Source organism: Chiloscyllium plagiosum, unplaced genomic scaffold (assembly GCF_037043375.1).
Source record: "Chiloscyllium plagiosum isolate Xiang-an unplaced genomic scaffold, Cpla_swu_hap1 HiC_scaffold_30, whole genome shotgun sequence".
Taxonomy (NCBI): Eukaryota; Metazoa; Chordata; class Chondrichthyes; order Orectolobiformes; family Hemiscylliidae; genus Chiloscyllium; species Chiloscyllium plagiosum.
Window position 1 is genome coordinate 34844778 of NW_028270168.1, and position 12208 is coordinate 34856985.

The window sequence follows — 12208 nt, forward strand, 5'->3', positions numbered from 1 at the left end:
TAATCAAAATATTGCACTGCATTAGTTGTATGTGATAGAAATCATAGGAAATGGAATTTGTTACCAGATAATTACTGTCAAGAAGGCATGATGTGACATAAATTCTGTGTGCTCAATGCAATTTTGTTGCGTATGGGAGATAAGACTTAAAAATGGAAATGAAATTCAAGTTTCCTTTTCTCGCAGTGATTATTTAATTGCATTACATAGCAGGGTGCTGGAAATAGAGTGAACAGCAACTTTTGAAGGGATTTAGATATATATTTCAAGGGAAAGTGTTGTACAGTTATTGTGATAGAACAATAGTGAGGACATGATGGGCTGATTGACTTTCTGAGATATATGATTCTATGATGCGATGAATAGCAAATGATGGACACGTCCTACTGAGTTAAAACAAGTGACTTACCGTTTATTATCTTCAACCTGTACTCCAATAGAATGGAACTCCCGAAGTCCTTTACTATCTGTGTCAGAATCAGTCATAGTCTCTGAACTATCCACCTGATATATGAAAAGACAATGAAATCTTGTTATCATTTCTGCATGAGACTAAACTGGCCAAGAACAAGAGGCAGCTTTATCAGCCATGACTAAACTGAGAAAAAGAATGGTTTTATGAAACTCTGATTATACAGTGAGATGCCACTGAATGTATTCATACCTATGACATCTTTAACTTGGGAGATTTATTTTGTCCCTATTCTTTGGGGCACATGACAAAGGAGATAAAATTGTAGTTCACATAAATAAATAAAACTAACATAGGCCTTTTCACAGATGTTATATCTTGACCATTACTAGAGTCTGATATAGATGGAGATGTCAGTGAGACATGTATATATAATCTTGACAATCTGTACCAACTAACTTGGTGCATTAAGTTCAAAATGTCATGACTGATTTATGTTAATTAGATTCTTATGGCAGCAGTAAAGTAGAGAGGATAGCATATTCTACAGGTTTAAGATCCTCAAATTGTGTATATTCAAGGTGTATGCTTGATTGAGAGCCTTGATTGAATTTGAGCAATATATTTTACGTTTCCTTTACTCTGGTCTTAAAAGGAGATTTTATGATGTTCTTGGAGCTTTGTTCCTCAACTTATCCTAAAATCCTCTTAAGAAGGGACAGATAAGGGACTCGCGTTGATGTGCAGCAGCAAATCATCCTGTATTCAATAAAAGGTTACTTAAGGCCTAGCTTGCATGAAGGGATAATAATAAAAACAGCAACTTAGACTTATATTGTATTTTTTATGTAACAAAACTTCCCAAAGCACTTGAAGATTATAAAACAAAAAGAAATCACACTAAGCCAGATGACCAGAAGTTTGAACAAAGAGGTAACTTTTAAGGAATGACTTCAAGGAGGAGGCAGAGAGATGTAGGCAGACAGTATCAGAGCTTGGAGCCTCAGTAACTGAAGGTCAAGACACCAATAGTGGAGTAATTGTATATGGGGACACACAAGAATTCCGAATTAGAGGACAGCAGATAACCCAGAAGGTTGTAAGGCTGGAGGAGACTGCAGACCTGTGGAAGAGCATGATCGGGGGGAATTTAAAAAAGGACACAAATTTTAATGTCAAGGTGTTGCTTGATCAGGTGCACAAGGGCATTATGGAAATCAAATATGCTGTGAGCTAAGACATGCACATGGGAGTAGTTTAGTCACTGACATCAGTGTCTGACTGAGAATTTCTGCAGTTAAGGGTTCAAGACAAGAGTAAAGTTATGTAGGTGGATATAGATGGCTGTAATGACCACACAAATGAGAGGTAGGAAGCGCAAATAGAGTTTCTTAAGACCAAACATGACACCAAGGTTATGAACAGGGTGGCTCACGTTGTCAGAAGAGCGATGGAATTGGTGAGAAGGGAATGGAGTTTCAAGTAGAAATCAAAAACAATGATTTCAGTCTTTTTATTGAAAGAAATTTCAGTTTGTCCAGTAACACCGGAGGAGTCATTGAGACAGGTGGTTGTGAGTTAGAGCTCGGTATCCCTGTACAGGCAAAAACTAATGTTGTACCTTCAGATGATACAGCCAAGGCAATGTCTAAATGGCACAGGAGAAGCATTCTTGTAGTGGCCGATATCCTGAGGAAGAATAGCAAATTCTGTATTTGCTGCAGATCTATTATTTGTGGTGAATATGTTCATTTATTTGTGCATTGTGTCATACTTTATAGCCAAATCAACATTCTAACAGTGTCTTCATCCAGCTTTCATACATTAAGGAAAGTGCATTATGGCATGTGATATGTTAAAAAAGCTGATAAATAGAAATACAATTTCCAGTGTTTTGTTCATTGAATGGTGTCAGGATCTCATAATAGAGATCTCTGCACTCGCAGCCTATGTTTTGCTGTCCTTTTAATGGACAGAACAAAGCAGGTTAGGATTTTGCTGTTGGTGATCGCAAGCAATATTCCTACAAATATCTATTTAAGGGGAAGGGGGGCAGGGAAACAGAAAAGTTTCACTGGAGGAGGTACCTTCTTGATGATGTTGTAATGATTACTTTGATGTCACAACATTCATTATGATATCATGAAGTAACTAAAGTACCTTCAGTGACGCAACATATTTAAAGCAATGGTCTTTTTCAGGAGTTTCACCAACAGCATTCCCTTTATGGCATTATTTTGGCAGAAGCAGGATAGTGGTCAGAACTACTGATGACAGCTTCATGATGTCATGTCATGTAACTGATATGATGACATTTTGTGATGTAATCCGATGCTTCAAAGCGACTTGTCATTGTATGAGGACAAACTTAGAAAACAGATTTCCTAAAATGATTTGAAGCACGTTTTTAAAGGCAAAGTTTCCCTAATCACAATTAGTGGTGACCCATTGAATAAATTGCAAGTATTAAAATAATACTGATGGAGGAGTCAAACTTGCTACCCTTAAAATCGATTGTCTGAGCAGACCAAACCCCCTCTGAATATGTTAAGAAGATAATCTAGACACCAGTCTTTACTTATTTTAAAGTAAGTGTAAGGCAATGCATTCTAGATGCAATTCTAGCAGCAGGAAGAGAAGCCCAGCTTTTAGCTGTAACAGAGAGAGGGATAAGAGCTCCACATTCAGCTTCGAGATCCCAGCAACTTCTAAAAGCTAAGACTAAAAATCAGCTTTCTGTGGAAGCCTGACCCCACCCATTCAGCCTGCTTCTATTATTCCACCTTTAAAAAAAACCCAGAATCTCACAAGCTGGTTTACTTTATTGGTCTGACAGATTTCAATGCCTTCATCCCAAACTTGTTTCTGACAAAAAAGACCAAATACACCTCTTAAGGCCATAGTATCCTCAAAAGCTCATAATACAATACACAAAAAAATTAACAGATGCACAATGGCAAGCCACACTCTGTGCCAATGTCTGCCATAGATGCACATATCTAATTGGGAAAAATGATGCCCAGTAGTAGTGAAGAGGTTCTGCTATGCCAGTGTACAAGGAGTGGAGATAGTAGAACCCATTCAAATGGGACGGGCAGTGTGCTAACATGCAAAGAAGGACATGAGATGGTCAAAATATTACTGATAATTTTGCAGGGTCTGGCAGGAGATGGAGATGAAAGTGAATAATTTAAAGGGAAACACAAAGGTAAGACAATATAAAATGTAAAGTCAAATGATGAGTATTAGTTGTCCAATCCTACTCTCTGAATGGGTAAATTCAGCACTAAGACAGAGATGGGGCTAGAATGTTGTAGTTTCAGTTTGTATATTTGTTTTGTAGCCAACAGACAACTGATCTTCAAACGGTAGCCTTCAAATTAAAACCTTGAGAGGTAGTATTTCCTTTCTGCCCTTTAGCACATTTTAATCAAGCTGTCTTAACACAGGGCAATAATTGGGAAATTGCATATTCATTTGCCAAAACTGCATATATTAACATTTCTTCGTGGAACCTCATCAAAGGAAATCTTTGGAAAGGTGAACATGTAAGACATCACTTGAGACATTCCTGAGCTAAAGAAATGAGGAATTTGAATCATTCTGACACATATGATCTTTAATTTAAAGAGTGCACTTGTAAACTCAACTCCCTTACGGTCAGGCTTTGTACATCTTGATGTCAAAACCTGCATTTGAGATAAGAGGCACAAAATTGATTAGGAAAGTGTCATGTTCCAGTATATCATTTTAAAATTTTGAACAAAGATGATTAAAATGGCTGCTATGACTCATGTGACGAGTGGCATTTTGAGCTCTAGATCAGCCTGAATCTCAAGCAAATACCTAATTCAATATTGACATTTGAGACCATCTGAGGAGTTTGCGTGGCCCTTTTTGAAAGGGTAGATCTTCAACAAAAGATCTATTGAATTGTAGCCAGCTGTGTCTGTTTCACCATGGTGATAAAGGAATAGTGGAACCCAATCTGGAAAGATGAATGTGAATGGATTCCATTAAATTTCCATTGCATTATAATGGCTTCCTTTGTCAAATTAGGTGAGATAAATCAACAGAAACATCAACCTTTATTTCAAAAAAGGACCGCAGACTTGTGAAAGTCACTTGACAAGGACACCATTTTTGGCATGCTTTCCTTCATCGGACGAGGTATTGAATATAAGAGTTGGCAGGTCATATTATAGTTGCATTGGACTTTGATTTGGCCACATTTGGAAAAGTGTGTACAGTTCTGGTTGCCACAGTACCAAAAGGATGTGGATGCTTTGCAGAGGGTGCAGACGAGGTTTACCAGGATGTTATGGTGGGCACTAGCTATGAAGAGAGATTGAGTAGATTAGCATTATTTTCATTCGAAAGACAGTTTGGGTGTGGTGGTGGGGGGATGGGGGGAGTGCGGTGGTGGTGGGCAGGACCTGATTGAGGTCTACAAAATCATGAAAGTTATAGACAGGGTGAATCATAAGAAGCTTTTTCTTGAGTGAGGGACTCAATTACGAGGGGTCACGTGTTCAAGGTGAGAGGGGAAAAGTTTGAGAGATATGCGTGGAAAGGTCTTTTTACAGAGGGTGATGGGTGCCTGGAACGCATTGCCAGCAGAGGTGGTAGAGGCGGGCACAATAGTGTCATTTAAGATGTGTCTAGTCAGATACACAAATGGGCAGGGAGCAGAGGGATACAGATTCTTAGAAAATAGGCGACAGGTTTAGATAGAGGATATGGATTGGCTCAGGCTTGGAGAGCCGAAGGGCCTGTCCCTGTGCTGTAATGTTTTTTGTTCTTTGTGGCATGCTGTGACACAAGTGGAAGCTACTTGCAAACAGAGAGTTTTTCACTGAAAGCTATCAATTAGTTGCAAGCCATCTAAACAGTCAGTGATAAATAGAGACACCTTGCAACTCGGAGAAGGATTCTGCTTCAACTTATTTCAATTTCAAGTTCATCTGAGAACAATATCCTGGACATTCAACCACGAAAGACCATGGTGCTTACTAAGAACTTTTTTGCATTTCACTGAATGCATCATCTTCAGCTAATAAACAATTGGTGTGCCTTGAAAAAGATGAAAGCAATTATAATTTGTGACTTTTTTTGTTACCTAATCTTTGTGCGAGACAGATGAGGGGGATACGATGCTTTACAATCCTGGTGCACCTGTGTATAATAAATAAATGATCCAGTTTATTTTAAACCTCATAAAAGGTGATTGCTGAAATTAGTTAATTGGGATTCTCACTCTGAAATTGAGAAAACACTTGAGGCTGAATCTTACCTTCCCTGGTGAGTTTTTATCTCACTATGAAACAGAGCAAGATCTGACACCATACCTTACATAGCACTCATCTCATTTACTACCTATACAGCCCCTATGGCACCCCTCTTGCCTGACAATCAATGATGCTCTTTACTCCACTGGCGTTACTATCATCATCTTTTCTGATACTCTATACTCACTCTATTCTGTATAACTGTACCCTACCAAGGCTCACACTCTACCATTCTCATTACTGCCTCCAGCATCTTGCCTTTCTTGCTGTCTCCTATCACAAACCCTGGCATCACCAACCTATTTGCCCCCAGCGCCACTTACTCACTCATTCAGGATATCTCTCCACCTGCATCGCCGCCCTCTTTCATCTCCCTTAATTCTAGGAAGAAAACAGCCCACAATAGAGCAGAAAGAGTCAAATACATTAAATGTACCAACCTCGACAGCCTCTGTGCTAATCACTTCCACAGATTCACTTCTCTGAGAGAAAGAAATCCTCCTCACCTCTGTGTTAAATGTGCGACTTCTTATTCTGCAATTATGTCCTCTGGTCCTCGACTTTCCCAACAATCGGAACACATCTACACTAAGTCTAAGAATGTTGTATCTTATAATAAATTTCCTCTCATTCTAAATTCCAATGAGTATACGACAAATCTACTCAAACTCTCTTCATAAGGCAGTCCCTCCTTGCTTGGTATTAGCCGACTGAAGCTTAACTGGACTGCCTTCAATTCCAGTATATCTTTCCTTAGATAATGGGCCCAAATCTGTTCACAGTGTTATAGATGTTGTCTGACTAGTGCAATATATAGTTGTACCAAACCTCCCTATGTTCATATTCATCCTGTTTGATTTAAAGGCCAGCATTCTATTCACCTTCCCTATTAGCTGCTGGACTTGGACGCTAGCTTTTTGAGATTCATAGGCAAGGTCTTCAGAATGTCTCTGGCCCATAACTTTCTGCAGTCTATTTCTACTTAAATAATATTAAACTCCTCAATTTCTCCTGTCAATGTGCATATCTTTATATTTGCTCACATTATATTCCATCTGCTGAGCTTTTGCCCATTCACTTAACCTGTCTGTATCCCTTTGTAAACTGTAAGTCATCCTCACTATCTGCCTTCCCACCTGTTTCTACATCATCTGCAAACTTGGCAATAGAAAGATTGCTTTTCTCATCCAAGTTAGAATTATGTACTGTAAACAACAGTGGCACCAGCACTGATCCCTCCAACTCCATGGACCATTACCTTATTAAGTAGCCTAATGTATGGTACCATACCAAATGCTTTCTGAACATCCAAATATATTACATCCACAGGTTCTCTTTTATCTACTACTTGTCTCCTCCTCAAAGAATTCTAGTAAATTTGTCAGGCATGATTCATGAAGCCATGCTGACGCTGTTTAATCACTATGCATTTATGTTCTGTTAAAACATCCTTTATCAAAGACATTAAGCTAACAGGCCTAAACTGATCTGTTTCCTACCACACTTAGACTTCTGGTTTCCATAACATTAAAGAGCTAAAAAGGGATTGGAGAAGGTGCAATCAAAAATTCATACATAACCTACCAGAATTATGAGGAAAGTTAAACAGGCTGAGACATTTTTCTTTCAAAATAGACAGACAGGGAGATGACATGATAAGCATCTTTACAATAATGAAATGCTTTGATAAGGTAGCTGCATGGAAAATATCTCTATTGTCGAGGTGTCCAAAGTTGGAATCAATAAATATAAAATAGTTTCTGTGCAGTTGAGACACAAATAAAATGTCAGCAGCCTGAAACATTACCTCTGTTTCCCTCTCCATTGCTGCTACCTGAACTGAATTTACAGCATATTGTATTTTAGCATAGGCTGACAGGGTTAGATGAAAGGTGTTGGAAGGAGAACATGTGACACATAAATTTGACACTGTCAAGTTAAGCAGTCTCTGTGCTGTAAACTCGACAATTTTAAAACAATATCATTCAAAACAAAGGTATTTAAAGGGTCATTTTAAAGAAAGGGATGACGTAGCAAGGGGCCATGATGAGGAGGAGTTGGTGTTAGACTGGGGTGGACAAAATTAAAAATCACACAAACCAGGTTATAGTCCAACAGGTTTATCTGGAGATACTCGCTTTCAGAGCGCTGCTCCTTCATCAGGTAACTAGTTCTGAAAGCTAGTTATCTCCAAATAAACCTGTTGGACTATAACCTGGTCTTGCGTGATAGCAAGGTGGAGGAATTTGAGATGGCAATGCAAAGTGTGATACAAATTAAAACTGTGACACTCAAAGATGAAAAGGAGACAGTGGGACATGCAAAGATTGACAGTGTATGAGGAACATAAGGAGCACCTTAACACCCAGTGCTGGAAGAGGTTAATGTGTGTGAGGTATGAGATGCTAGAGATTAATAAATGAGAGAAAAGTTTTGAATTTAAGACATTAAGAGACATTGTGTCAAAGAAGCTTTGTGGAATAGAGAGACACACGACCAGGATCCAGTGTGAGATACAGTAATGGAGCGAGATTTCTAGACAAGTTGCAGTTTGAAAAGGATGGTCAGTAAACTATGAAGGTGGCCAATAAATTGGTTTGGCTGGTGAGTAAATTGATGAGCAACATGCAGGAAAGAGGGATGAAGATGTGGATCAGGATTTGGTGGAGGTGGTGGGAGTGAAGTAAGACAAGCACGGGATGAAATTTTGGGTGAAAATCAAGGGTTCATAGTCTGAATCTCAGCTCATGACCAGTTTTAGAATGAGTACCTGCCAGGTTGGGATTAATTTCTGTTTTTCCAAATCAGTTCCAGCTTTTGTAAAGCAAACCTTTTACATTTTGTAGCAAAACAACTCTAATTTGGACCCTATTTTCTCCATTTTGTCAATACATTGAAGCGGATCTCTCAGCACCTCTGGGGTGCCTCTGTATGTTGAAGCCCCAGTGTGCAAACCCATATACAATAAATATTCTTGATTGAAACTGATACCTATCACCCAATGGCACATTCATAGACACATATTTCTGCGCACGTACAATACTGTCAGAGCTCTTGTAGTACAGTAGTAATATTCCTACCTGTGAGCCAGGAGATCTGGATTCAAGACCTCCATGTTCCAAAGCTGTTTAATAACGTCTGAGCACTTTGATTAGAAAATATAACCAATGCTGTCAGTTCTGTGAAGAATTGTTGAGTAGCACTCTTCAGGTACAGCCATCTGTCTGCTCTCACTTTTAATACTGGTACTAATGCATAAAGAAGCTGCACTATGACAGTTACAGCATCAGTGGAACAGTCGGTGGCACAGTGGTTAGCACTGCTGCCTCACAGCGCCGGAGACCCGGGTTCAATTCCCGCCTCAGGCGACTGACTGTGTGGAGTTTGCACGTTCTCCCCGTGTCTGCGTGGGTTTCCTCCGGGTGCTCCGGTTTCCTCCCACAGTCCAAAGATGTGCAGGTCAGGTGAATTGGCCATGCTAAATTGCCCGTAGTGTAATGTAGGGGTATGGGTGGGTTGCGCTTCGGCGGGTTGGTGTGGACTTGTTGGGCCGAAGGGCCTGTTTCCACACTGTAATGAAATGTAATGTAATCTAAGTCCATCTTCCCCAGCTCCACTGGCACCATTCCCCACCTTTTCTTTTGCTACATTGATGACTGTATCAGTGCCACCTTGCGCTCCCATGAGGAGCTTGAACAGTTCATCAATATCACCAGCAAATTCCACCCTGACCTTAAGTTCGCCTGGACCATCTCAGACACCTCCTTCTTCTTCCTGGACCTCTCTATCTTCAACGGCGACTGACTCAACACTGACAACTTCTACAAATCCGCCGACTCCCACAGCTACCTGAATTACATCTTCGCCCACCATGCCTCCTATCACTTTGGAAGGTTGGAACTGGGATAAGGTGGGGGGAGGGAAAATGAAGAAACCTCCTAAAAATGCTATCACTTATTTCCAATTCTTCCGCCACTCCCACATCCACTCCCAGGAGGACCAGTTCCATCTCAGAATTTCCCCTCCCATGTGGTTGATGATGCCGTCCAGTGCATCTCATCCACTTCCCGCACTTCCACCCTCAAACCCCACCCCTCCAACTGCAACAAGGACAGAACCCCCCAGTCCTCATCTTCCACCCTGCCAATCTCTATACACATTGCATCATCCTTAGTGATTTCCGTCACCTACAAACGGACCCCATCACAAGGGATATATTTCCCTCCCCACCCCAATCCACTTTCTGTAAAGACCATTCCCTCCGCGACTCCGTTGTCAGGTCCAGGACCCCATCAACTCACCCTCCCCTCCTGGCACCTTTCCCTGCCACTGCAGAAATTGCAAAACCTGCGCTCACACCTCCCCCCGTACCTCCGTCCATGGCCCTACAGGAGCCTTCCACATCCATCAGAGTTTTGCCTGCACTTCCACACATGATATTTACTGTATCAGTTGCTCCTGATGCGGTCTCCTCTACATTGGGGAGACAGGACGCCTACTTGCAGAGCACTTTAGAGAACATCTCTGGGACACCTGCACCAACCAACCCCTCTGCCCCATAGCTGAACACTTCAATTCCCCCTTCCACTCTGCCAAGGACATGCAGATCCTGGGCCTTCTCCATAGGCACTCCCGAACCACCCGACACCTGGAGGAAGAACGTCTCATCTTCCGCCTTGGGACCTTCCAACCACACGGCATCAACGTGGATTTCACCAGTTTCTTCATTTTCCCTCCCCCCACCTTATCCCAGTTCCAATCTTCCAACTCGGCACCACCTTCATTACCTGTCCTACCTGTCCATCTTCCTTCCCACCAATCCGCTCCACCTTCCTGTCCGATCTATCACCATTATCCCCACCTCCATCTACCTATTATACTCTCAGCTACTTTCCCCCAAGCCCACCCTCCCTCCATTCATCTCTCCATTGCCGAAGCTCCCAGCCTCATTCCTGATGAAGAGGTCTTGCCCGTAATGTCGATTCTCCCGCTCCTCAGATGCTGCCTGACCTGCTGTGCTTTTCCAGCACTACGCTCTCTACTCTAATCTCCGGCATCTGCAGTCCTCACTTTCTCCTAGCTACAGCATCAAGTTGTTTACTGAAACATTATTTCAAGAGGCTCAGTGGAAAAGTGAGAGTGTGATTAACTGTTTACTGCAAGGACTTGTACATTTGGAAAGAGTCATAGAGTCATAGAGATGTACAGCATGAAAACAGACCTTTCGGTCCAACCATCCATGCCGACCAGATATCCTAACCCGATCTAGTCCCACCTGCCAGCACCCGGCCCATATCCCTCCAAACCCTTCCTATTCATATACTCATCCAAATGCCTCTTAAATGTTGCAATTGTACCAGCCTCCACCACTTCCTCTGGCAGCTCATTCCATACACATACCACCCTCTGTGTGAACAAGTTGCCCCCGAGGTCTCTTTTATATTTTTCCCCTCTCATCCTAAACCTGTGCCCTCTAGATCTGGACTACCCGACCGCAGGGAAAAGACTTTGCCTATTTATCCTATCCATGCCCCTCATAATTTTGTAAACCTCTGTAGGGTCACCCCTCAGCCTCCGATGCTACAGGGAAAACAGCCCCAGCCTGTTCAGCCTCTCCCTAAAGCTCAAATCTTCCAACCCTGGCAACATCCTTGTAAATCTTTTCTGAACCCTTTCAAGTTTCACAACATCTTTCCGATAAGATACAGCAGCAACATGACCTCCCAGCTCCTGTACTCAATACTCTGGCCAATGAAGGAAAGCATACCAAACGTCTTCTTCACTATCCTATCTAGCTGCGACTCCACTTTCAACGAGCTATGAGCCTGCACTCCAAGGTCTCTTTGTTCAGCAACACTCCCTAGGACCTTTCTATTAAGTGTATACGTCCTGCTAAGATTTGCTTTCCCAAAATGTAGCACCTTGCATTTATCTGAATTAGACTCCATCTGCCACTTCTCAGCCCATTGGCCCATCTGGTCCAGAGCCTGTTGTAATCTGAGGTAACCTTCTTCGCTGTCCACTACACCTCCAATTTTGGTATCACCTGCAAAATTACTAACTGTACCTCTTATGCTCACATCCAATTCATTTATGTAAATGATAAAAAGTAGATGATCCAGCACCAATCCTGTAGCACTCCACTGGTCACAGGCCTCCAGTCTGAAAAACAACCCTCCACCACTACCCTCTGTCTTCTACCTTTGAGCCAGTTATGTATCCAAATGGCTAGTTCTCCCTGTATTCCATGAGGTTTAACCTTGCTAACCAGTCTCCCATGGGGAACCTTGTCGAACGCCTTACTGAAGTCCATATAGATCACATCTACCGCTCTGCCCTCATCAATCCTCTTTGTTACTTCCTCAAAAAACTCAATCAAGTTTGTGAGAAAGGAATTTGGTCAGAAAATCAAACTATAATTAGAATAGTTAGAGACAAAAACTGCAGATGCAGGAATCCAAAGTAGACAAGAAAGAGGTTGGAAGAATACCGCAAGCCAGGCAGCATC

The 12208-nt window shown here is 41.6% G+C and overlaps 1 protein-coding gene across 6 annotated transcripts in view; it reads right to left on the reverse strand.

The window, feature by feature from the left end:
* Positions 1–12208, reverse strand: part of LOC122563716 (disks large-associated protein 2) — a 706137-nt gene that overhangs the window by 44575 nt on the left and 649354 nt on the right. For all 6 annotated transcript variants that reach the window (XM_087976892.1, XM_043717840.2, XM_087976893.1 and 3 more), the window contains one exon: positions 410–504. In XM_087976892.1, the coding sequence (XP_087833018.1) occupies positions 410–504 (95 nt within the window). The remainder of the gene's footprint in view (positions 1–409; positions 505–12208) is intronic.